This window comes from Pristiophorus japonicus, chromosome 3 (assembly GCF_044704955.1).
Source record: "Pristiophorus japonicus isolate sPriJap1 chromosome 3, sPriJap1.hap1, whole genome shotgun sequence".
In the NCBI taxonomy this organism is placed as follows: Eukaryota; Metazoa; Chordata; class Chondrichthyes; family Pristiophoridae; genus Pristiophorus; species Pristiophorus japonicus.
Window position 1 is genome coordinate 65,839,408 of NC_091979.1, and position 27,919 is coordinate 65,867,326.

Consider the following 27,919-nt stretch of genomic DNA (forward strand, 5'->3'; position numbering starts at 1 on the left):
TGGTGACCGTGGCTATCAAGGGAAATCAGGGATATCATTAAAGCCAAGGAAGTGGCATACAAATTGGCCAGAAATAGCAGCGAACCCGGGGACTGGGAGCAATTTAGAACTCAGCAGAGGAGTTTGATTAGGGCAGGGAAAATGGAGTATGAGAAGAAGCTTGCAGGGAACATTAAGACGGATTGCAAAAGTTTCTATAGATATGTAAAGAGAAAAAGGTTAGTAAAGACAAACCGAGGTCCCCTGCAGTCAGAATCAGGGGAAGTCATAACGGGGAACAAAGAAATGGCGGACCAATTGAACAAGTACTTTGGTTCGGTATTCACGAAGGAGGACACGAACAACCTTCCGGTTATAAAAGGGGTCGGGGGGTCTAGTAAGGAGGAGGAACTGAGGGAAATCCTTATTAGTCGGGAAATTGTGTTGGGGAAATTGATGGGATTGAAGGCCGATAAATCCCCAGGGCCTGATGGACTGCATCCCAGAGTACTTAAGGAGGTGGCCTTGGAAATAGTGGATGCATTGACAGTCATTTTCCAACATTCCATTGACTCTGGATCAGTTCCTATGGAGTGGAGGGTAGCCAATGTAACCCCACTTTTTAAAAAAGGAGGGAGAGAGAAAACAGGGAATTACAGACCGGTCAGCCTGACATCGGTAGTGGGTAAAATGATGGAATCAATTATTAAGGATGTCATAGCAGTGCATTTGGAAAGAGGTAATATGATAGGTCCAAGTCAGCATGGATTTGTGAAAGGGAAATCATGCTTGACAAATCTTCTGGAATTTTTTGAGGATGTTTCCAGTAGAGTGGACAAGGGAGAACCAGTTGATGTGGTATATTTGGACTTTCAGAAGGCTTTCGACAAGGTCCCACACAAGAGATTAATGTGCAAAGTTAAAGCACATGGGATTGGGGGTAGTGTGCTGACATGGATTGAGAACTGGTTGTCAGACAGGAAGCAAAGAGTAGGAGTAAATGGGGACTTTTCAGAATGGCAGGCAGTGACTAGTGGGGTACCGCAAGGTTCTGTGCTGGGGCCCCAGCTGTTTACACTGTACATTAATGATTTAGACGAGGGGATTAAATGTAGTATCTCCAAATTTGCGGATGACACTAAGTTGGCTGGCAGTGTGAGCTGCAAGGAGGATTCTATGAGGCTGCAGAGCGACTTGGATAGGTTAGGTGAGTGGGCAAATGCATGGCAGATGAAGTATAATGTGGATAAATGTGAGGTTATCCACTTTGGTGGTAAAAACAGAGAGACAGACTATTATCTGAATGGTGACAGATTAGGAAAAGGGCAGGTGCAAAGAGACCTGGGTGTCATGGTACATCAGTCATTGAAGGTTGGCATGCAGGTACAGCAGGCGGTTAAGAAAGCAAATGGCATGTTGGCCTTCATAGCGAGGGGATTTGAGTACAAGGGCAGGGAGGTGTTGCTACAATTGTACAGGGCCTTGGTGAGGCCACACCTGGAGTATTGTGTACAGTTTTGGTCTCCTAACCTGAGGAAGGACATTCTTGCTATTGAGGGAGTGCAGCGAAGGTTCACCAGACTGATTCCCGGGATGGCGGGACTGACCTATCAAGAAAGACTGGGCTTGTATTCACTGGAGTTCAGAAGAATGAGAGGGGACCTCATAGAAACGTTTAAAATTCTGACGGGGTTAGACAGGTTAGATGCAGGAAGAATGTTCTCAATGTTGGGGAAGTCCAGAACCAGGGGACACAGTCTAAGGATAAGGGGGAAGCCATTTAGGACCGAGATGAGGAGGAATTTCTTCACCCAGAGAGTGGTGAACCTGTGGAATTCTCTACCACAGAAAGTTGTTGAGGCCAATTCACTAAATATATTCAAAAAGCAGTTAGATTAAGTCCTTACTACTAGGGGAATCAAGGGGTATGGTGAGAAAGCAGGAATGGGGTACTGAAGTTGCATGTTCAGCCATGAACTCATTGAATGGCGGTGCAGGCTAGAAGGGCCGAATGGCCTACTCCTGCACCTATTTTCTATGTTTCTATGTTTCGATGTGACGTTTTGTTGTATGAACTATGAATATTCGCCGCATGGACCCGCTGAACCTCGGCGTCCATCGATTTTCCCCAAAAGTCATCCTGCCTCACAGATCCCCCTTCTGGTCCATCTGTCTCATACATCAGTCTGGTTTCAGGTTTTCTACACATTCGAGCTAAATGGCCACTGAGATTGCAGTTTCTGCAGACAAAATGTTGGAATCTGCAAGATCTGGCTAAGTGTTTTCCCCCACACCTCCAGCATGAGTTAAAGTTTCCATTGTTGGGGACAAAGGGACAATGGCCAGGCATTCCATGCTGACTGTCCCTTTTACTGCTCTTAAGTACCCTATTATTGGGTGTCAATGGCCCCATCCCGGGCCGCATTGTCCACTGTGATGACGTGAACGACCGTTCAGCCCGCCATTGTCTCTGTTGAGATCCTGCTCTGGGATCTATTGCTGCCTGGTAAATGTCGGACTGCCCCTGCCTGCCTGCGGGGCTCTGAGTAGCATTTATGATGTTGACTCCCTGATCCATCGCCACATTAGAGGCAGAATTGCGCGCGTAAATCATTTTCGTCTCTTCCTCCCCCGCCATGAAAGTTTGAGCTAACAACGCTGCCGCTTCCAAGGTCAAGTCCTTGGTCTCAATTAACTTGCGAAAAATTCCCGCATGACCGATACCCTCGATGAAGAAGTCCCTTAGCATCTCCCCCCTGCAAGCGTCTGTGAACTTACAAAGGCTGGCCAAACGCCGGAGGTCCGCTACAAAGTCCGATATGCTCTGTCCTTCACGGCGTCGGTGGGTGTAGAGTCTGTGTCGAGCCATGTGCATACTGCTCGCCGGTTTGAGGTGCTCCCCGATTAATTTGCTGAGCTCTTCAAAGGTTTTGTCCGACGGCTTTTCGGGTGCCAGTAAGAACTTCATGAGCGCATAATTCTTTGGCCCGCAGCTGGTCAGGAGATGATCCCGTCGCTTGTCGGCCGCTGCATCCTCTAGCCAGTCTTTAGTTACGAAGCTTTGATGAAGTCTCTCGACAAAATCGTCGCAGTCTTCCCCAACACAGTACCGTTCATCTGTGCTGCCAGTGGCCATTCTCGTGGGTTGTGAATTCCTGTTTCTCGTCGCCAATGTAAAGTCCTTACTTTACAGCATGAAACCACATGAGGCACATTCCAGGGACAAGGCCACTCTGTGACTTGCTCTTTATTACAGGACTCCAGAAGTGATGACCCTGCATGGGACCTCCCTTTATATACCTGTGTGATCAGGTAAGGAGTGTCTCCCACAAGTTCACCCCCTGTGGTCAAGGTGTGCATCTGAGTTGAGTGTATACAGTAATACAGTGGTGTTACATTGTAGTTACAAACATGACAATTGTGTTCAGTTTTGGTTTCCTAATCTGAGGAAGGAGGTTCTTGCTATTGAGGGAGTGCAGCGAAGGTTCACCAGACTGATTCCTGGGATGGCAGGACTGACATATGAGGAGAGACTGGATCGATTGTGCCTGTATTCACTGGAGTTTAGAAGAATGAGAGGGGATCTCATAGAAACATATAAAATTCTGACGGGACTGGACAGGTTAGATGCAGGAAGAATATTAGCGATGTTGGGGAAGTCCAGAACCAGTGGTCACAGTCTAAGGATAAGGGGTAAGCCATTTAGGACCAAGATGAGGAGAAACTTCTTCACTCAGAGAGTTGTTAACCTGTGGAATTCTCTACCGCAGAGACTTATTGATGCCAGTTCGTTGGATATATTCAAGAGGGAGTTGGATATGGCCCTTACCGCTAAAGTGATCAAGGGGTATGGAGAGAAAGCAGGAAAGGGGTACTGAGGTGAATGTTCAGCCATGATCTTATTGAATGGCAGTGCAGGCTCAAAGGGCAGAATGGCCTACTCTTGCACCTATTTTCTATGTTTCTATGTTACAAGCTATGTGCTTGCGATGCGCTCTCTGTGAATGCTGCTCCCCACTGTGAGTGGAGGAGTATGGAATCTCTGCGCAACACTTAGGATGTTACATTTCATTAACCAAACTGTGGTATATAACTCTATTGTGTAAATGCTCATACACAAGGCAAGTTCGGTGATTTTGATAATTGCAAAAGGCACAAACCCCAATCCAATTCATGAAGAGCATAAACGACTCAGCAGTAATAATCAAGAATTAAGGGCTGTTTATTGACTTGTATTCAACTCTCATTATCACTCTCAGTATCCATGCCAGAGATTCCCACAGTGGGTTACTTGGGCTAGATTTAGTTGGTGGATCACACGTGAGAGAAGGGGAAAAATAACGAGAAGTGGGAGATGATTTCTTCAGGGACTACTCAAGTCACTTATCTGATGCTGCTTATTACCTTATTTACCTTAGAAAGCTCGCATCCTGAAAAGGTCATGAGGTCTAAATTGGACAGCCCCTGAATACAGGCACGGGGCTCACGATATGTGATTATCCCGCGCCCATTCAACGTGATTACAGGCAGCACACAAACTTCGTGCTGCCTGCTCAGTACCATGATTGTAGCGTGCAGTGGTTGCTGATTGTGCTATTAAGTGGTTGCACGTCTCAGTAGGGGGCCCCAAAATCGAGAGAGGCTTGCTGGAGTTAAAGCTAGCCTGCACTACTTAAAGCTAGCCATCGCTTCTTGAAGGGGAGGTGCATTGTGGCTGGAGCATGTGGTGGAAGCCCTTGTCCAAGTCACTCTTGCGTGGAAAAAGACTGAATTATTGCACAATACGGGAGAGAGCAGGTGCCAAGGTTCTCGGACGCTGCAGTGGAAGCCTTGGTGGAAAGGAGGAGCGAAATGCTGCATCCACAAGAGTCCAGGAACCCTTCCAGACAAATGCTCAGAAGGCAATGTGAGCAGATAGCCATGGAGGTCAATGCTAACAGTGTAGCCCCGAGGACCTGGATGGAGTGCCGCAAGATGTTCAATGCCATCACACGAGTGGTCAAGGTCAGTGAATTCATCTTCAAATGCCACATCCCACTAACTGAACCACTCGTCTTAGACAGTGCTCAATGCGCCACAGCCCCCATCATTCACCTACCGACAATCTCTAGCAATCAGCACTCATACGTCACATTCATAGCTTCACCTCACCCTCACACACTTAGCACTACTCGAAGCCTCACACACACATCTCACAGTTTGGACACACTTCCAGCTACTCAACCATGAAAGCCACATTACCCAAACAGGTTGCACTACACTCACTGACACACTTCCCTCTCTCCTGCAGGACAAGGATGCACACAACCTGATGCAGCAGGAGCTAACTGGCAGGGCACAGTCACGCCTGCATGTCCTAACCCCCATGGAGGAGACAGTGGTCACCATTATTGGAGCGGCCACTGCTGAAGCAGTGACCAGCTGCAGGGCTGAAGCCATAGAAGATGATGGTGTCCTCACACCTAATCCGCCTTCTAACATCCCACTCCCCCCACAACCCACAATCTCTTCTGATTGACAAACTGCAGATGGTGTAAGCCTGCACCTCTTGCTAAACCCCCTCCCCTCACCACAACCTTATCTTTGTGCCTTTCTCCTTTCAGGTACCCAATATATCCAACTTGGTCAGGCAGTGTGAAAGAGCAAGAAGAGAGTGATGATGCAGAAACACCGTCACTCGATTTCACACTCGCAGCCACTAGTTCAGACACTGACATTGCGGGTAATTTAGAGAACAGCTTAGAGGCTGTATCTGCATGTGGTGAAACACCAGGCATGAGTGGCCTGCAGCCAGGGAGGGCGGGGAGGAAAGGGCTGTGCTCACCGGAGGGGGAGGTCACACAAGAGTTCTGCTACAGAGGACTCAGATGAGTACTTCAGTGGGGCAGTCTACAAAAGAAGGCTGATGTGTATGCACAATGAATTGCTTGGTGCATTGGAAAAGCTGCTAGAAAGCCTGCGTGTAATGTCAAGGAGCATGGGGGAGTACAACACCATAATATCTCTTCTGATTTACAAGCTGCAGATGGTGTTAGCATGAGTTTTCCCCACCTCATCTCACCATAACCTTACCCTTGTGCCTTTTTCCTTTCAGAGACCCAAGAAATCCAACCTAGCCAGGCAGTGATGGAAGAGCAACAAGACAGTGATGATGAGGCAACATTGTCATTCGATGTTACCCATTCAGGCAAGGGGGAGTATTCCATCATACTCCTGAAGTGCCTTGTATTTGGTGGAGAGGTTTTGGGGAGTCAGGCTAGCTGCTCTAGTAGCCACGGCATTGTAGCTGTTTCTGTGGAGTTTCTGTTCAATGGTGATCCTCGGGATATTGATGGTGGTTAGGACTCTACAATGGTAATGCCATTTAATGTTAAAGGTGGGAGTGGTGGTTAGGCTTTCTATATTGGAGATGGTTATAGCCTGGCACAAATGTTACTTGCCACCTATCAGCCCAAGTCTGGATTTTGTCCAGGTCTTGCTGCATGTGGGCACGGACTGCTTCATTATCTGAGGAGTTGCAAATGGAACTGAACACTGTGCAATCATCAGAGAACAGTCCCACTTCTGATCTTATGATGGAGGGAAAGTTATTAATGAATCAGCTGAAGAGAGTTGGACCTAGGACACTGCCCTGCAGAACTCCTGCTGTCAATTTCCTGGGGCTGAGATGATTGACCTCCAACAACCACAACCATCTTTATTTGTGCTAAGTATGATTCCAGAGAGTTTCCAAGATTTGATAGAGGTGTTCAAAATCATGATGGGTCTAGACAGAGTAGATAGAGAGAAACTGTTCCCATTTACAGAAGAGTTGAGAACCAGAGGTCACAGATTTAAGGTGATTGGAAAAAGGACCAAAGGCGATATGAGGAAAAACTTGTTTACGCAGCGAGTGGTTAGGATCTGAAATGCATTGCCTGAAATGGTGGTAGAAGCAGACTCAATCATGGATTTCAAAAGGGAATTGAATAAGTACCTGAAGAAAAAAAATTGCAGGGCTATGGGGAAAGGATGGGGACGTGGGACCAGCTGAACTGCTTTTGCAGAGAGCCGGCACGGGCTCGACGGGCAGAATTACATCCTTCTCTGCTGCAACCATTCCGTGATTCTATGTTTCTATGAGGTCTGGGGCCAAGAGGTCCTGGCAGAACCCAAACTGAGCATCAGTGAGCAGGTTATTGGTAAGTAAGTGCCACTTGATAGCACTGTAGACGACTCCCTTCATCACTTTGCTGATGATTAAGAATGGGCTGATTGGCAAGGTTGGATTTGGCTTGCTTTCTTTGGACAGGCCACACCTGAACAATTTTCCATATTGATTGATAGATGCAATGTTGTAGCTGTATTGGAAGCTACCTAGCTTAGCAAGGTGAATGGTTAGGTCTGGAGCACAGGTCATCTACAGCCAGGAAGTTGTCAGGGCCCATAACCATTGCTGTGTACAATTCACAGCCATATCTTGATCTCACGTGGAGTGATTTGAATTGTCTGAAGACTGGCATTCGTGATGGTAGAGTGAGGCTGAAAAGATTCGTCCACAAGGCACTTTTGGCTAAAAATTATTGCAAATGCTTCAGCCTTATTTTTTACTCTCACATACTGAGCTTCACCATTGTTGAGGATGGGGATGTTTATGGAGACCCCTCCTCCCGTTAGCTGTCCACCACAATTCATGGCTGGATGTGGCAATGTAGCAGAGCTTTGACCTGATCCATTGGTTGTGGAGTCATTTAGCTCTCTTTATAGCGTGCTGCTTTTGTTGTTTAGTCCTGTGTTGCAGCTTCACCGGGTTGACACCTCATTTTCAGGAATGCCCGTGCTGCTCTCCACAGGCTCTTCTATATTCCTCAATGAACAAGGGTTGGCAACCTGGCTTGATGATGATGGAGTGATATGCCGCGCTATGAGGTTACAGATTGCGGTGGTATACAATTCTGTTGCTACTGCTAATGTCCTACCTCACTTCATGGATGCCCAGTTTTGAACTGCTGCAACTGCTCTTAATCTATCACACTTAGCACGATGGTCGTACCATAGAAACATAGAAAATAGGTGCAGGAGTAAGCCATTCGGCCCTTCGAGCCTGCACCACCATTCAATAAGATCATGGCTGAATATTCACCTCAGTACCCCTTTCCTGCTTTCACTCCATACCCCTTGATCCCTTTGGCCGTAAGAGCCATAATCCAACTCTCTCTTGAATATATCCAACAAACTGGCATCAACAACTATCTGCGGTAGAGAATTCCACAGTTTAACAACTCTCTGAGTGAAGAAGTTTCTCCTCATCTCGGTCCTAAGTGGCTTACCCCTTATCCTTAGACTGTGACCCCTGGTTCTGGACTTCCCGAAAATTGGGAACATTCTTCCTGCATCTAACCTGTCCAGTCCCAGAAGAATTTTATATGATTCGATGAGATCCTCTCTCATTCTTCTAAACTCCAATGAATACAGGCCCAGTCATTCCAGTCTCTCCTCTTTTGTCAGTCCGGCCATCCCGGGAATGAGTCTGGTGAACCTTCACTGCACTCCCTCAATAGCAAGAACCTCCTTCCTCAGATTAGCAGACAAAATATTCCAGGTGAGGCCTCACCAAGGCCCTGTACAACTGCAGTAAGACCTCCCTGCTCCTATACTCAAATCCCCTAGGTTTGAAGGCCAATATGCCAGTTGCCTTCTTCACCACCTGCTGAACCTGCATGCCAACCTTCAATGACTGATGTACCATGACACCCAGGTCTCATTGCGCCTCCCCTTTTTTTAATCTGCCGCCATTCAGATAATATTCTGCCTTCATGTTTTTGCCACCAAAGTGGATAACCTCACATGTATCCACATTATACTGCATCTGCCATGCATTTGCCCACTCACCTAACCTGTCCAAGCCACCTTGCAGCCTCTTAGCATCCTCCTCACAGTTCACACTGCCACCCAACTTAGTGTCATCTGCAAACTTGGAGATATTACACTCAATTCCTTCATCTAAATCATTGATGTATATTGTAAATAGCTGGGATCCCAGCACTGAGCCCTGCGGCACCCCACTAGTCACTGCCTGCCATTCTGAAAAGGACCCATTTATCCCGACTCTCTGCTTCCTGTCTGTCAACCACTTCTCTACCCACATCAATATATTATCCCCAATACCATGTGCTTTAATTTTGCACACTAACCTTTTGTGTGGAACTTTGTCAAAAGCCTTTTGAAAGTCCAAATACACCACACCCACTGGTTCTCCCTTGTCCATTCTACTAGTTACATCCTCAAAAAATTTTAGAAGATTTGTCAAGCATGATTTCCCTTTCATAAATCCATGCTGACTTGGACCGATCCTATCACTGCTTTCCAATTGCGCTGCTATTTCATCTTTCATAATTGATTCCAACATTTTCCCCACTACTGATGTCAGGCTATAATTACCCGTTTTCTCTCTCCCCCCTTTTTTAAAAAGTGGTGTTACATTAGCTACCCTCCAGTCCATAGGAACTGATCCAAAGTCGATAGACTGTTGGAAAATGATCACCAATGCATGCACTATTTTTAGGGCCACTTCCTTAAGTATTCTGGGATGCAGATATCAGGCCCTGGGGATTTATCAGCCTTCAATCCCATCAATTTCCCTAACACAATTTCCTGACTAATAAGCATTTCCTTCAGTTCCTCCTTCTCGCTAGTCCCCTAGTATTTCCGGAAGGTTATTTGTGTCTTCCTTCGTGAAGACAGAACCAAAGTAGTTATTCAATTGGTCTGCCATTTCTTTGTTCCCCATTATAAAGTCACCTGATTCTGACTGCAAGGGACCTATGTTTGTCCTCACTAATCTTTTTCTCTTCTCGTATCTATAGAAGCTTCTACAGTCAGTTTTTATGTTCCCAGCAAGCTTCCTCTCATACTCTATTTTCCCCCTCCTAATTAAACCCTTTGTCCTCCTCTGCTGAATTCTAAATTTCTCCCAGTCCTTAGGTTTACTGCTTTTTCTGGCCAATTTATATGCCTCTCCTTGGATTTAACGCTATCCCTAATTTCTCTTGTTAGCCACGGTTGAGCCACCTTCCCCATTTTATTTTTACTCCAGACAGGGATATACAATTGTTGAAGTTCATCCATGTGATCTTTAAATATTTGCCATTGCCTATCCACCGTCAACAGTTTAAGTATCATTCGCCAGTCTATTCTAGCCAATTCACGTCTCATACCATCGAAGTTACCCTTCCTTAAATTCAGGACCCTAGCCTCTGAATTAACTCTCCATCTTAATAAAGAATTCTACCATATTATGGTCACTCTTCCCCAAGGGGTCTTGCACATCAAGATTACTAATTATTCATTACACATCACCCAGTCTAGGATGGCCAGCCCTCTAGTTGGTTCCTCGACATACTGGTCTAGAAAACCATCCCTAATACACTCCAGGAAATCCTCCTCCACCGTATTTCTACCAGTTTGGATAGCCCAATCTATATATAGATTAAAGTCGCCCATGGTAACTGCTGTACCTTTATTGCCGCATTCCTAATTTCTTGTTTGATGCTGTTCCCAACCTCACTACTATTGTTTGGTGGTCTGTACATAACTCCCACAAGAGTTTTCTGTCCTTTGGTGTTCCGCAGCTATACCCATACAGATTCCACCTCATCCACGCTAATGATCTTCTTTACTATTGCATTAATTACCATACAACACGATGGGAAGTGTTCTCATTGTAAAGACAGGACTGAGTCTCCCCATGGACTCTGCAGTGTTCACTCCTATCAATCTGTATCTACAACAAGTAGATTGGTGAGCACGAGGTCAAGAAGGTTATTTCTTCGTGTTGGTTCTCTCACCAAGCACAGTCTGGCAGCTATAACTTCAAGACTCAGCTCGCTCGGTCAGTGGCAGTACTACCGAGTCACTCTTAATGATGGACATTGGAGTTCTGTGCCTGTGCTACCCTTAGAGAGCTTGAGTTTGGTCGACTCACCACTGGCTGTCGCCGAGTTTTCTCGGCGATCTCGATGTTTTTTGGGCGCTCTCCCCTCCGAGCGAATTTCATCAGGTCCTCTCGCTGGCGGGAGAGAAGACCACTGGGGTGCGTCCGCTGGCATCCGCTGGCGTGCAACACCAACAAATGTCCTCCCGTCTGCAGTGTCCCCAGTTTGGTCTGGACGGTCCTCCGCTCCAGCAACAGAAGAGACCACCGCGTGGAGGCAGGTGTCACCTGAATGGTAAATATGATGACCTGCAAAAAGAGGTCAGTGCACTTCGTTTCTTTATTTCTTTTGCAGGGATTTAGGTGGGTGGGGTCCTGTGAAGGATTTCTGCTGTTTTTTTTTATTGTTTTGAAAATGTTTTATTTTTGCAGTTCCCCCCTCCCTGGGCCCGACTCTATCCTCGGCGGTACTTTGCCGAGGGTTGCATTTGCCGCCTACTGTTGCCCAGAATCGGCGTGCAAGGCCCATTTTTTCCGCCGGCGGGTTTTCCCCACATTTTTTAACGAAACTTCCACCCAAAGTACCGTCAGGATCTTGACGATCCTTTTGATGGTACTTGGGCGAAACTTGGATCTCACCAAACTCGGGCCCTTGGTGTTTCCTCCAAAGGGTGTTCAATATGGAGGAGTACTGATTCATCAGCTGAGGGAGAGCAATAAGGTTTAAGGTGTAATCAGCAAGAGATTTCCTTGCCTATGTTTGATCTGAAGCCATGAGACATTATGGTATCCAGAGTAAATGTTGAGGATTCCCTGACTATATGTCACTGTGTCTCCCACCTCTAGTGGGTCTCTCCTGCCAGTAGGACAGGACATGCCCAGGGATGGCAATGGAGAAGTCTAGTACATTGGCTGATAGGTACGATTCTGTGAGTATGACTATGCTAAGCTGTTGTTTGACTAGTTTGTGGGACCAAGTGGTCTGTCTGGTTTTATTCTTATTTTAGCAATTTGATACAACTGAGTGGCTTGCTAGGCCACATCAGAGATCAGTTAACTGAAGTCACATATAAGCCAGACCGGGTAAAGACAGCAGGTTTGATTTCCTAAATAAGAACATAAGAATATAAGAAATAGGAGCAGGAGTAGGCCATAAAGCCCCTCGAGCCTGCTCCACCATTTAATACAATCATGGCTGATGCGATCATGGACTCAGCTCCACTTCCCCGCCCATTCTCCATAACCCCTTATCCCCTTATCGGTTAAGATACTGTCTATTTCTGTCTTAAATTTATTCAATGTCCCAGCTTCCACAGCTCTCTGAGGCAGTGAATTTTCTCCATTTAAATAATAACTTGTTCTTTGATTTTTTTTCTGCCAAAGTGCATGACCTCACACTTTCCAACATCATACTCCATCTGCCAATTTTTTGCCCATTCACTTCGCCTGTCTATGTCCTTTTGCAGATTTTTTGTGTCCTCCTCATACGTTGCTTTTCCTCTCATCTTTGTATCATCAACAAACTTAGCTACATTACACTCAGTCCTTTCTTCCAAGTCGTTAATATAGACTGTAAATAGTTGGGGTCCCAGCACTGATCCCTGCGGCACCCCACTAGTTACTGATTGCCAACCAGAGAATGAACCATTTATCCCGACTCTGTTTTCTGTTAATTAGCCAATCCTCAATCCATGCTAATATATTACCCCCAACCCCGTGAACTTTTATCTTGTGCAGTAACCTTTTATGTGGCACCTTGTCAAATGCATTCTGGAAATCCAAATACACCACATCCACTGGTTTCCCTTATCCACCCTGTTCATTACATCCTCAAAGAATTCCAGTAAATTTGTCAAACATGACTTCCCCTTCTTAAATCCATGCTGACTCTGCCTGACCAAATTATGCATTTCCAAGTGTCCTCCTATTGCTTCTTTAATAATGGACTCCAACATTTTCCCAACCACAGATGTTAAGGACACCAATTGGGTGTTTATGACAATCCAACACCTTCATGTTCTCTTTTACTGGTACCAGGTTTTTATTTCCAGATTTTTTTAAAACTGAATTCAAATTCTCAAAATGCCCATCTCATGGTGGGATTTGAACTCAAATTCTCTGGATTATTAGTCTAGTAAGATAACCACTATGCTGTAACTCATTATACCCAGACTTCTAGCCACTGAACTTTGTCTTGGCAGTAATATCTGTAACCTACTTCAGTGGCTTTCTAGAGTCCAAACTTATATCACCTGCAAGGAAATTTACATTCGACGCAACATGATGTCTTGGTACTTACTGTAAAGTGAAATTCAGCCACTACAGATAAGTTTTGAAACTTTTGAGGTGTTACATGGTTACAGTGCGATCACTTCTGTGAATCTGTGCTGATCAACACCATGAACTCAAACTCTGTGGCAATATAAATACAACAGAGTTGAAATGGAATAAAAACAGAAAATGCTGGAAATCTCAGGGGGTTAGGCAGCAACTGTGGAGAAAAAACCAAAGTTAACGTTTCGGGAACCCTCAGTACTGCCCCTCCGACAGTGCGGCGCTCCCTCAGTACTGCCCCTCCGACAGTGCGGCGCTCCCTCAGTACTGCCCCTCCGACAGTGCGGCGCTCCCTCAGTACTGCCCCTCCGACAGTGCGGCGCTCCCTCAGTACTGCCCCTCCGACAGTGCGGCGCTCCCTCAGTACTGCCCCTCCGACAGTGCGGCGCTCCCTCAGTACTGCCCCTCCGACAGTGCGGCGCTCCCTCAGTACTGCCCCTCCGACAGTGCGGCGCTCCCTCAGTACTGCCCCTCCGACAGTGCGGCGCTCCCTCAGTACTGCAACTCCGATAGTGCAGCGCTCCCTCAGTACTGCCCCTCTGACAGTGCGGCGCTCCCTCAGTACTGCCCCTCCGACAGTGCGGCGCTCCCTCAGTACTGCAACTCCGATAGTGCGGCGCTCCCTCAGTACTGCCCCCCCAACAGTGCAGCGCTCCCTCAGTACTGCCCCTCCGACAGTGCGGCGCTCCCTCAGTACTGCAACTCCGATAGTGCGGCGCTCCCTCAGTACTGCCCCTCCGACAGTGCGGCGCTCCCTCAGTACTGCAACTCCGATAGTGCGGCGCTCCCTCAGTACTGCCCCTCCGACAGTGCGGCGCTCCCTCAGTACTGCAACTCCGATAGTGCGGCGCTCCCTCAGTACTGCCCCTCCGACAGTGCGGCGCTCCCTCAGTACTGCAACTCCGATAGTGCGGCGCTCCCTCAGTACTGCCCCTCCGACAGTGCAGCACCCAAAACATTAATTCTGGTTTTCTCTCCACAGATGCTGCCTGACCTGTTGAGATTTCCAGCATTTTCTGTTTTTATTTCAGATTCCAGTATCCGCAAAATTTTGCTTTTGTATGAGTTGAAATGGAAATGAGTGGAGTGATTCCACTTCAGTGTACAGAAGGTGAACTTAAAAACAGGTCCTGTCGATATTACTTTACTGAGAGACAGTGAGGGAACAACTGTCCCAAGTTTTGTCCAGGTTCACTTCAAAAGAAAACTTGGAAACAGAGAGAGAGTGTAGCAGGAAGTCAATATTTCTCAGTGCTGCCAGTGCAGTCAAGACAAGGTTTCTGCAATAATTATCATCTGATGTATAAGCTTTCAAACTCTCTGCAAGACAAAGCCTAAACGATTACTAAAGGACCTTCTTTAATGCACTGTACAGAAGGATGTTAAATGAGCTTGTCAATAACACAAACTTTAATTCAGCAAAGGCAGGAGTCTTACATAACAAAACATGACACAATGGGCCAGCATTGTCTATCAGCTTATATGGGCTCCAGTCAAATCACAGACCTGTCCACTTTCTGTTGTATTACCATTGTGTACACCTTGGAGACAATGAATTGCTATTGGCAAACAATTAACTTCCAGGTTTGTGATGTATTGAAGCAAGTTTTTGAAAATGCAAACCAAAAAAAAATCAATACCATTATAGATGATATTTCTATCATAGTGTGCTAATATATTCTGCAAAGTCTACGGTTTCATTATTTTAAAAAAATTATTCAACATTATGCTTTTCGAGAATGTAATTTCAGATATGTGTTCTGGGAGTAGAAGATTCTGTCTCAAAAACTAAAAATGTCTTGCAGTTCATGAGCTGTAGTGAGTTTGTTTCAATATTTGTTACTGCTAAATATAATTTCTCAAAGGAGTTACCTTGCTGGCAGGTGGTAGGGCAAGATGTCCATTCACTAAAAGGGGTAACAATGCAGTCCTTCTTACATGGCAATAGGCATGGTCGAACCGTTTCAGGCCTTGTACTTTCAGGACACCTGGAAATGTTGGAAAAGGGAAAGAATCAAGAATTGTTGCTACAAAGAGCAAATATAACAGAAGCAACACACTTCACAAGTATCATTTTCAAAGGATGATTTTTTTTTAGGTAGGTTAAGGTCCTGGACAAAAACAGAACATACTAGAAATACTCGGCGGGTCAGGCAGCATCTGTGAAGAGAGAAACAGAGTTAACGGTTCAGGTCGATGACCTTTCGTTAGAACTGGAAAAAGTTAGAGGTATAACAGATTTTAAGCAAGTACAGAGGCAGGGAAAGGGGGAAGGGAGGACAGAACAAAAGGGAAGGTCTGTGATAGGATGGAAGGCAGAAGTGATTAAATGACAAAAAGTATGATAGTACAAAGGAAATGATCATGGGACAAGTAAAGAAACAAAAGATGGGTCGAGAAGAGGTATAAATGGGTATCGAAGAATAATCAACAGCTGCCACCTGAAAAAATCTGAGCAGCAAATACAGTATACTAAATTGCAAGAAGTACAAGTAAATCGTGGTTTCACCTGGAAGGAGTGTTTGGGGCCTTGGAGGCCAGGCTAACATCCCAAGTATTGAAGCACTGACCACACTCGATCAGCTTCACTGGGCAGGCCACATAGTTTGCATGCCAGATACGAGACTCCCTAAGCAAATGCTTTATGTGGAGCTCCTTCATGGTAAACCAGCCAAAGAAGGACAGCGGAAACGTTATAAGGACACCCTCAAAGCTTCCCTGGTAAAGTGCAGCATCACCACTGACACCTGGGAGACCCTGGCCGAAGACCGCCCGAGGTGGAGAAAGTACATCCAGGAGGGCGTTGAGCTCTTCGAGTCTCAACGCAAAGAGCATGAAGAGGCCAAGTGCAGGCAGCAGAAGGAGTGCGCGACAATCCAGCCCCACCAACCCCTTCCCTCGACGAATGTTTGTCCCACCTGTAACAGGGTCTGTGGCTCTCGTATCGGACTGTTCAGCCACCAAAGGACTCACTTTGGGAATGGAAGCAAGTCTTCCTCGATTCCAAGGAACTGCCTTTGATGATGATGATGGATGGTGGGAAGGGAGGAAGTAAAAGGGCTGTATACTGTATTCGCTGCTCACAGTGCAGTCTCCTCTACATTGGGAGACCAAACGCAGATTGGGTGACCGCTTTGTGGAACACCTCCGTTCACTCCAAAATCGTGACCCCGCGTTTCTGGTCGCCTGTCATTTTAATTCTCCACTCCACTCCCACTTTGACCTCTCTGTCCTCGGCCTCTTACACTGTTCCAACAAAACTCAACATTAGCTCAATGAACAGCACTTCATCTTTCGATTAGGCACTTTAGGCCTTCTGGACTCAAAATCGAGTTCAACAATTTCAGACCATAACCTCTGACCCTATTTTTCCCGATGGCAGTTGCCTGAGCTGCTGCATTTTCCAGCATTTTCTGTTTTTATTTTAGTTCCTGGACAGTTAGTTTTTCAAGTTTTCAGGTTGAATGTGTTTCAGCTAAAATGTTGGGCTGCTGATACAAATTAACATTGCATGTTAAACATAAAGCATTCTGGGACACACGCTCAGTGATGTGATATAATTGCATTGCCAGTCATTGCCAAAAATCTGATTTTATGTCTTACAAAACACTTTACTAAACAACAATGTTCCAATGTTTTGTTATTGTTAGAAAAAAAGATGTTTACCGAACAATTTTTCTGCTCATTAAGTTAAGCAGTATTGCTTCTGGAGAAGGTACCCCTTTTCTACTTTTAGCAGTTACCAGTTTCAAAACATCAACTTTTTAAACTGAATATTTTGAAAACAAAAGACTTGCATTTATATAGCGCCTTTCATGACCACTGCTGAAAGCGTTTTGCAGCCAATGAAGTACTTTCAGAGTGGTCACTGTAGTAATATGGGAAATGCGGCAGCCAATTTGCACACAGCAAGCTCCCACAAACAGCAACATGATAATGACCAGATAATGTTTTAGTGATGTTGATTGAGGTGTAAATATTGGCCAAGACACCGGGGATAACTCCCCTGCTCGACTTCGAAATAGTGCCACGGGATCTTTTATGTCCGCCTGAGAGAGCAACCTTCTGACTCAGAGGCAAGTGTGTCAACCCACTGAGCCACAGCTGACACAATTTTGCTCATCAAGATGAAGGTAGGGATTGGATGGCACAATGGATGGACAAGGGCCTTTTACCACTGGGAACTTGATTCAAATTATGTACAGACTGATGCGATAATTGTCCACTCTGCTGAATGTAGAGTGCTTTTCTGAGAATTGAGCTAAGCATGTAGCATGTCAGCATTGAGCAAAAGCAACCACTGAAGTCAGTTATAGATTCCTCACCACAATCGGAGTTGAGGTTAGATGACTCAGCAGACCAGCGAATCAAGCTAGAATCTTCACTACTACACAGTGGGATACACTAACCCAGTGAACCATCAGGAGAGCCCACATCATGAAAACAATATGAGCAAATAGTTTTGATATGAGTATAGAATGATTCATGGAAACTAGTTCCCTGTATTAGTTCTCAACGTGATCTATGGAACAATACTCATCACTTTTTTTGTCAATCTCAAATTAAATATATCCTTTTCGATTGAAGTTTATTCTCATTGTAGTCCTTTTTATTTAGACTTTCAGCTAGATATTGGTGTCACTCAGAAGTCAGAACTAAACCAGCTTTGTTCATTTATTGACATCAATTATTTTAAATCAATGTAATTTAATAGAAAGTCTTGACAACATTCAGCTGCATTTATAAGCATTAATCTGTCTCTTTATAGAAGAGAATGACAAGGATCTGAAAGCTGAATCTCAGTAGCTCATTAGCACTATATATTGTAATTATTATTCCGGATGTCTGTGTATGGAAAACGCATCAGCATGTTTAAAAGATTGGCCATGACACTTTAATGTGCTGTCCATTAGCGCTACTGTGTCATTATTAGCCTTCCATTGTGCTCATCTTTGTTACTCCTCTTTACATACTAAAGGAGCTGCTTCTGTTTTATGTGTCACAGAAGCAAAAGTTTTATGGGTTGAACTTAAAATATATTACGCTTATCTTTCAGAACACCCTTGGCATAGAGAATTTAACCTGCTTCATTAATTGGTAAACATCACTGAATTTAATGTCTAATAGCTTGGTTAAAAGGTGCACTTGAATAGGATAGGATATATAGCACAAAAACAGGCCATTCGACTTAACCAGTCCATGCCGTTTATGCTCCACTCGAGCCTCCTCCTGTCTTTCCTCATTTAGAATTACACAGAACATTAAAATAACATTGTTAATATCTGTACTTGAATAAAGCTGCACACATGTTTATAATACAATCTTTAACTAAAATACCAAAACAATACTTTGTCAAGAATTCATCCTGGAGTTTTCAAAACAGATCGAGCAGCATAGTCATTTCCTTTTTCATGTTAAATAAATACACAAAAATCACTTAGCTTGTCAGCCTCCTGGTCAGAGCTGCCATTTTCTACAGTCTTGCCTTCTAAACGCTAAGATGCAACATAAGATCTCGCTCAGATCCAACCCGAACCTTGTCATTAAACCTGCTGACAAGAGTGGTGCTGTTGTTGTTTGGCGAACCAACCTTTACCTTACACAGGCTGATCGGCAACTCTCTGACACCTCCTCCTACCTCCCCCTGGACCATGACCCCACTACTAAACATCAAGCCATCATTTCCCAGACCGTCACTAACCTCATCTCCTCTGGAGATCTTCTCTCCACAGCCACCAACCTCATAATTCCCCAACCCCGCACAGCCCACTTCTACCTCCTTCCCAAGATCCACAAACAGGACTGCCTGAATAGACCCATCCTTTCAGCCTGTTCTTGCCCCACAGAACTTATTTCCTCTTTTCTCAACTCTTATTTTTTCTCCCCTTGTCCACTCTCTTCCCACCTACATCCGCGACTCCTCAGACGCCCTCCGTCACTGTAACAGTTTTCAGTTTCCCGGCCCCAACCGTCTCCTTTTCACCACAGACATCCAATCACTCTGCACTTCTATCCCCCACCAGGACGGCCTGAGGGCGATCCGCTTCTCCCTCGAGCAGTGGCCCAAACAGTCCCCATCCATCACCACCCCCCTCAGCCTGGCTGAACTTGTTCTCACATTGAACAACTTCTCCTTTAACTCCACTCACTTTCTCCAAATTATAGCTGTTGTTATGGGAACCGCATGGGTCCTAGATATACCTGCCTTTTCATGGGATATGTGGAACATTCTTTATTCCAGTCCTACTCAGGTCCCCTCCCTCACCTCTTTTCCCGGTACATTGATGGCTGTATCAGTGCCGTTTCCTGCTCTTGCCCTCAACTAGAAAATTTCATTCACTTTGCATCCAATTTCCACCCTTCCCTCACCTTCACATGGTCCATATCTAACTCTTCCCTTCCCTTCCTCGACTTCTCTGTCTCCATTTCTGGGGATAAGCTTTTGACCAGTATCCACTATAAGCCTACTGACTCCCACAGCTACTGGGACTACACATCCCCCCATCCTGCATCCTGTAAGGACTCCATTCCATTCTCCAAGTTTCTCCATCACGGTTGCATCTGCTCTGATGACGCCACCTTTCACACTAGTGCCTCTGAAATGTCTTCCTTTTTCCTCAACCGAAGATTCCCCTCTGCTGTGGTGAACATGGCCCTCGACTGTGTCTGTTCTATTTCCCACACCTCTGCTCTCACCCCTTCCCCTCCCTCTCAGAACCACGACAGGTTCCCCTTGTCCTCACCTTTCAACCCACCAGCCTCCACGTTCAATGATCATCCGCTACCATTTCCGCTACCTCCAGCATGATCCCACCACCAATCACATTTTCCCCTCCCCTCCCCTCTCAGTATCCCCTCTGTGTTCCCCTGGTCCATTCTTCAGCCATCCCCAGCAGCCCCTCCCCTTCCCATGGTACCTTCCCGTGCAAGCGCAGGAGATGCAAAACCTGCCCTTTTACCTCCTCCCTTCCCACTATCCAGCACCCCAAATACTCCTTCCAGGTGAAACAGTGATTTACTTGTACTTCCTTCAATTTAGGATACTGTCTTTGCAGCTCAGGATGTGGTTCCTCTACATTGAGGAGACCAAGCGTAGATTGGGTGACCATTTTGCGGAACACCTCTGTTCAGTCCATAAGTGTGACCCTGAGCTTCCGGTCGCCTGTCACTTTAATTGTCCACTCCATTCCACTCTCACCCTGATATTTCCATCCTCAGATTCCTGCACTGTTCCAATGGAGCTCAAGGCAAGCTCGAGGAATAGCACCTCATCTTTCATTTAGGCATTTTACAGCTTTCTGGAATCAACATCGAGTTCAACAATTTCAAAGCATAACCTCTACCCATCATTGGTTCCCTTACCCCCGCCCCGCCCCCTCACCCCCCCCTCTCCCCCGAGCTTATGTTTTTTTTCTCTTTGTCTCCTATGGCAGTTGGTCATTTTTCTACCATTCACACCCTATCTAGAATAACCTTTTTCTAACTCCTGCCATTACCATTTCAATTTGGTCCATCATCCCTTTTTGTCCCTCTAATCTCTTCTGTCTCCCACCCTATCACAGACCTTCGCAGGCAGCTATTAACGAATATGATATAATTGGGATTACGGAGACATGGCTCGGGTGACCAAGGCTGGGAACTCAACATTCAGGGGTATTCAACATTCAGGAAGGATAGACAGAAAGAAAAAGGAGGTGGGGTAGCGTTGCTGGTTAAAGAGGAAATTAATGCCACAGTAAGGAAGGATATTAGCTTGGATGATGCGGAATCTGTATGGGTAGAACTGCGGAATACCAAAGGTCAGAAAACGCTAGTGGGAGTTGTGTACAGACCACCAACTAGTAGTAGTGAGGTTGTGGACAGCATCAAACAAGAAATTAGGGATGCATGCAATAAAGGTACAGCAGTTATCATGGGCGACTTTAATCTACATATAGATTGGGCTAACCAAACTGGCAGCAATACGGTGGAGGAGGATTTCCTGGTGTGTATTAGGGATGGTTTTCTAGACCAATATGCCAAGGAACCAACTAGAGGCCATCCCAGACTGGGTGATGTGTAATGAGAAATGACTAATTAGCAGTCTTGTTGTGTGAGGCCCCTTGGGGAAGAGTGACCATAATATGGTAGAATTCTTTATTAAGGTGGAGAGTGACACAGTTAATTCAGAGACTAGGGTCCTGAACTTAAGGAAAGGTAACTTCGAAGGTATGAGACGTGAACTGGCTAGAATAGACTGGCGAGTGATACTTAAAGGGTTGACGGTGGATGGCAATGGCAAACATTTAAAGATCACATGGATGAACTTCAACAATTGTACATCCCTGTCTGGAGTAAAAATAAAACAGGGGAAGGTGGCTCAACCGTGGCTAACAAGGGAAATTAGGGATAGTGTTAAATCCAAGGAAGAGGCATATAAATTGTTCAGAAAAAGCAGCAAACCTGAGGACTGGGAGAAATTTAGAGTTCAGCAAAGGAGGACAAAGGATTTAATTAGGAGAGGGGAAATAGAGTATGAGAGGAAGCTTGCTGGGAACATAAAAACTAACTGCAAAATCTTCTATAGATATGTGAAGCAAAAAAGATTAATGAAGATAAACGTAGGTCCCTTGCAGTCAGAATCAGGTGAATTTATAATGGGGAACAAAGAAATGGCAGACCAATTGAACAAATACTTTGGTTCTGTCTTCAGGAAGGAAGACACAAATAACCTTCCGGAAATACTAGGGGACCGAGGGTCTGGCAGAAGGAGGAACTGAAGGAAATCCTTATTAGTCAGGAAATTGTGTTAGGGAAATTGATGGGATTGAAGGCCAATAAATCCCCAGGACCTGATAGTCTGCATCCCAGAGTACTTAAGGAAGTGGTCCTAGAAATAGTGGATGCATTGGTGATCATTTTGCAACAGTCTATCGAATCTGGATCAGTTCCTATGGACTGGAGAGTAGCTAATGTAACACCACTTTTTAAAAAAGGAGGGAGCGAGAAAACGGGGAATTATAGACCAGTTAGCCTGACATCAGTAGTGGGGAAAATGTTGGAATCAATGATTAAAGATGAAATAGCAGCGCATTTGGAAAGCAGTATCAGGATCGGTCCAAGTCAGCATGGATTTATGAAAGGGAAATCATGCTTGATAAATCTCCTAGAATTTTTTGAGGATGTAACTAGTAGAATGGACAAGGGAGAACCAGTGGGTGTGGTGTATTTGGACTTGCAAAAGGCTTTTGACAAGGTCCCACACATGAGATTGCTGTGCAAAATTAAAGCACATGGTATTGGGGGTAATGTATTGACGTGGATAGAGAACTAGTTGGCAGACACCCGGAAGCAGAGAGTCGGGATAAACTGGTTCTCTTCAGAATGGCAGGCAGTGACTAGTGGGGTGCCGCAGGGCTCAGTGCTGGGATTCCCACTATTTACAATATACATTAGATAAAGGAATTGAGTGTAATAGCTCCAATTTTGCAGATGACACTAAGCTGGATGGTGGTGTGAGCTGTGAGGAGGATGTTAAGAGGCTGCAGGGTGACTTGGACAGGTTAGGTGAGTGGGAAAATACATGGCAGATGCGGTATAATGTGGATAAATGTGAGATTATTCACTTTGGTGGCAAAAACATGAAGGCAGAATATTATCTGAATGGCGGCAGATTAGGAAAAGGGGAGGTGCAACGAAACCTGGGTGTCATGGTACATCAGTCATTGAAAGTTGGCATGCATGCACAGCAGGTGGTGAAGAAGGCAAATGGCATATTGGCCTTCATAGCTAGGGGATTTGAGGAAAGGAGCAGGGAGGTCTTACTGCAGTTGTACAGGGCCTTGCTGAGGCCTCACCTGAAAAATTGTGCTCAGTTTTGGTCTCCTAATCTGAGGAAGGACATTCTTGCTATTGAGGGACTGTAGTGAAGGTTCACCAGACTGATTCCCGGGATGGCAGGACTGACATATGAGAAGAGACTGGATCGACTGGGCCTGTATTCACTGGAGTTTAGAAGAATAAGAGGGGATCTCATAGAAACATATAAAATTCTGACAGGACAGGTTGGATGCAGGAGGAATGTTCCCAATGTTGGGGAAGTCCAGAACCAAGGGTCACAGTCTAAGGATAAGGGATAAGTCATTTAGGACCGAGATGAGGAGAAACTTCTTCACTCAGAGAGTTGTTAACTGTGGAATTCTATACCGCAGAGAGTTGTTGATGCCCGTTTGTTGGATATATTCAAGAGGGAATTAGAAATGGCCCTTACGGCTAAAGGGATGAAGGGGTATGGAGAGAAAGCAGGAAAGGGGTACTGAGGTGAATGATCAGCCATGATCTTATTGAATGGTGGTGCAGGCTCGAAGGGCCGAGTGGCCTATTCCTGCACCTATTTTCTATGTTTCTATGTTTCCCTTTTGTTCTTTCTTCCCCTCCCCCTTTCAGTGTTTCTCAAGAATCTGTTATTTTCGAACATTCGCCAGTTCTGACGAAGGGTCGTCGACCCAAAACGTTAACTCTGTATTTCTCTCCACAGATGCTGCCTGACCCGCTGAGATTTCCAGCCTTTTCTGTTTTTATTTCAGATTCCAGCATCTGCAGTATTTTGCTTTTGCAACATAATAAGAACATAAGAACATAAGAAATAGGAACAGGAGAAAGCCATACAGCTCCTCGAGCCTGCTCCGTCATTTAATACAATCATGGCTGATCCGATCATGGACTCAGGTCCACTTCCCTGCCCACTCTCCATAATCTCTTATTCCCTTATCGTTTAAGAAACTGTCTATTTCTGTCTTAACTTTATTCAATGTCCCAACTTCCACAGCTATCTGAGGCAGCGAATTCCACAGATCCAGTTTTAAATGGGCGGCCCCTTATTCGAAGATTGTGCCCTCTAGTTCTAGTCTCCCCTATCAGCTGAAACATCCTCTCTGCATCCACCTTGTTATGCCCCCTCATAATCTTATACGTTTCGATAAGATCACTTCTCATTCTTCTGAATTCTAATTAGTAGAGGCCCAACCTACTCAAACTTTCCTCATAGGTCAACCCTCTCATCTCTGGAATCAACCTTCTGAATCTTCTCTGAACTGCCTCCAAAGCAAGTATATCCTTTCGTAAATATGAAAAACAAAACTGCACGCAGTATTCCAGATATGGCCTTACCAATACCCTGTACAACTGTAGCAAGACTTCCCTGCTTTTATACTCCATCCCCTTTGCAATAAAGGCCAAGATTCCAAAGGCCTTCCTGATCACTTGCATACTAATCTTTTGTGTTTCATGCACAAGTACCCCCAGGTCCCGCTGTACTGCAGCACTTTGCAATTTTTCTCCACTTAAATAATAACTTGCTCTTTGATTTTTTTCTGCCAAAGTGCATGACCTCACACTTTCCTACATTATACTCCATCTGCCAAATTTTTGCCCTCTCACTTAGCCCATCTATGTCCTTTTGCAGATTTTGTGTGTCCCCCTCACACATTGCTTTTCCTCCCATCTTTGTATCACCAGCAAACTTGGCTGCGTTACACTCAGTCCCTGCCTCCAAGTCGTTAATATAGATTGTAAATAGTTGATGTCCCAGCACTGATCCTTGCGACACCCCACTGGTTACTGATTGCCAACCTGAAAATGAACCATTTATCCCTACCCTCTGTTTTCTGTTCATTAGCCAATCCTCTATCCATGATAATATATTACCCCCAACCCCGTGATCTTTTATCTTGTGCAGTAACCTTTTATGTGGCACCTTGTCAAATGCCTTCTGGAAGTACAAATACACTACTGGTTCCTCTTTATCCACACTGTTCGTTACATCCTCAAAGAATTCCAGCAAATTTGTCAAATATGACTTCCTCTTCAGAAATGCATACTGACTCTGCCTGTTGTCCTGCTACTGCTTCTTTAATAATGGACTCAAACACTTTTCAACCACAGATGTTAGGCTAACTGGTCTATAGGGACCAAGTTTCCACATGATTTGCGCCTGATTTTTAGGAGCAACTGGTGGAGAATGGACTATCTTAGAAATCGCAATTCTCCACATTTTTTTTCTGCAGTTCTAGTCAGGTAGAACAGTTCTACTTTGGAACAGAGTTTTTCTTCAAAAGGGGGCGTGTCCGGCCACTGACGCCTGATTTCAAAGTTTCCACAGTGAAAACGTACTCCAAACTAAAGTAGAATGGAGCAAGTGAAGATTTTTGTAGAACTGAAAAAACCTGTTCTACACATTAAAAAATCAAGCGCAGGTTACAAATTAGGCGTCCAGAACGAGGTGGGGGGGGGGGGGGGGGGAGGGAACTCATTAAATTCTACAATAAATCCTTATTTATACTTCTACAAATATTATACAAATAAATCCAACCTGAATAAACATTTATAAGCAAAGAAAAGATTAAATAAACCATCTTCCTACCTGTGTGAAAGTGCTTCAGGCACGGAGAATGCTGCAGTCAGCCTGAAGCCCCCGTTCTTCCCGCGGGGGGGGGAGGAGGCGCCCGTTCTGTCCCGCGTGGAGGGGCGGGGGAGGGGAGAGGAGGCGCCCGTTCCTTCCCGCGGGGGGGGGGGGGAGGCACCCGTTCTTCCCACGGGGGGGGTAGGAGGCGCCCGTTCTTCCCGCGGGGGGGGGAGGGGAGAGGAGGCGCCCGTTCTTTCCCACGGGGTGGGGGGGGAGGCGCCCGTTCTTCCCGCGGGGGGGGAGGGGAGAGGAGAGGAGGCGCCCGTTCTTTCTCGCGCGGGGGGGGAGGCGCCCGTTCTTCCCGCAGGGGGGGGTAGGAGGCGCCCGTTCTTCCCGCGGGGGAGTGGGGGGGGGGAAGGAGACAGTGAGAAGGCTGCAAGTGCTGATGTGCTGATGGCAATGTGCTTTTATTTAAAAAAATTTCAAAAATTAAACAGCTACAAAGAACTACAAAAATGGCCGAGTGCCAATGTTTTTTTCACACTGAGCATGCGCGAATGCTCCAATGCGCACGCGCAGCGTTGCTGGCAGGAAAAAAACTAATTTAAATAGTACCCGCCCCATCCCACTTACAAAATTGGCGCGAGTGTTGGCTCCGCCCCCCTGGGCGCCGCGCCAGGCAGACAAGGAGCTGCAGGGCGCTCCAGAATCGTCATTTTTTTTTTAGGCGCCGTTTTAGGCGCGAAAAACGGGCACCCAGCTCGGAGGGGAGGCCGTTTTTTATCATGTGGAAACTTGGGCCCATAGTTTCCAGCTTTTTGCCTGCCTTCTTTTTTAAATAGGGGCGTTACATTTGCAGTTTTCCAGTCTGCTGGGACCTCCCCAGTATCCAGGGAATTTTGGTAGATTATAACCAATGCACCCACTATCCCTGCGCTACTTCTCTTAAGACCCGAGGATGCAAATCAGGTTCAGGGGATTTATCCGCCTTTAGTCTCATTATCTTACTGAGTACCACCTCCTTAGTGATTGTGATTGTGTTAAGTTCCTCCCCCTCACTATCAACTGTTGGAATATTATTAGTGTCCTCTACTGTAAAGACTGATACAAAATATTTGTTCAGAGTTTCTGCCATCTCCATGTTCCCCATTAGTAATTCCCTGGTCTCGTCCTCCAAGGAACCAACATTTACTTTAGCCATTCTTTTCCTTTTTATATACCTATAGAAACTCTTGCTATCTGTTTTTATATTTTGTGCTAGCTTACTTTCATAGTCTATCTTCCCTTTCTTAATCATTTTTTTAGTCATTCTTTGTTGGCTTTTAAATGCTTCCCAATCTTCTGTCCTCCCATTAGTTTTGGCCACATTGTATGCCCTTGTTTTTAATTGGATACCGTCCTTTATTTCTTTAGTTAGCCACCGATGGCTATCTTTTCTCTTACGCCCTTTCCTCCTCACTGGAACATATTTTTCTTGAGAGTTGTGAAATATCTTCTTAAATGTACACCACTGTTCATCAACTGTCCTACACTTTAATCTATTTTCCCAGGCCATTTTAGCAACTCAGCCCTCATACCTTCATAGTCTCCTTTATTCCAGCTTAGTATGCTGGTTAGAGATCCAGCAGTATCTTTCCCATACTTTTCCACTTGGCAGTCTGATGTCTGTCTCTTAAATGGAGAATCTTTTTACTTTCGAGAAATGTTTAGCCCAAGAGAATCTTAAAACTGCATTCTTCTATCAGTAAATTTTAAGGAATTACCAAGTGGGGAATCTCATCGACTGAAATGGACTTTTGTCAATCCAGTTAGATCAGCCTTTGTGATCGATGTGAAGTCCTTTAAAAGGGTGTTTGGCTTCTGGTGCTGACCAACACCATAAAACACACGTGGCATTTTTATAAGAAAGCTATCATGGCAATGGTACATTTGAGTATCTATGGCAGATGAACAGTAATAGAGTAGGAAGGAAGCCGGTAGAAATCGAAGAGCAGTAGAACACAGAGAATATAACCAGCAACTGCAATTCAGAGAAGTAGCAATTACCAGCATCAAAGAAAAACAGTGAAAGCCACAGGGAAAGAAGGGCTGAGGCAAGAGAGCATTCTATCAGCTTTACTTTGGTCCAATTTATTTTTGATATCTGCAATGTTTTACTTTTTTCTCCCATTCTTCAGGTTATCCGATGCTGTACATCTTTCCCTGATCAGCAGTGAAGGTAAATAACTTGTTCTCCATTCTCTGTCAATGCTATTTGTAACTGGGGAATAAAAATAGCATAGGTTGCCTAACTTTTCTGATTTTATTTCCTT

The 27,919-nt window shown here is 45.3% G+C and overlaps 1 protein-coding gene across 7 annotated transcripts in view; it reads right to left on the reverse strand.

The window, feature by feature from the left end:
- The window catches only part of thsd7ba (thrombospondin, type I, domain containing 7Ba), a 1,512,301-nt gene that overhangs the window by 626,009 nt on the left and 858,373 nt on the right, over nucleotides 1-27,919 (reverse strand). For all 7 annotated transcript variants that reach the window (XM_070875389.1, XM_070875388.1, XM_070875385.1 and 4 more), the window contains one exon: nucleotides 15,098-15,213. In XM_070875389.1, the coding sequence (XP_070731490.1) occupies nucleotides 15,098-15,213 (116 nt within the window). The remainder of the gene's footprint in view (nucleotides 1-15,097; nucleotides 15,214-27,919) is intronic.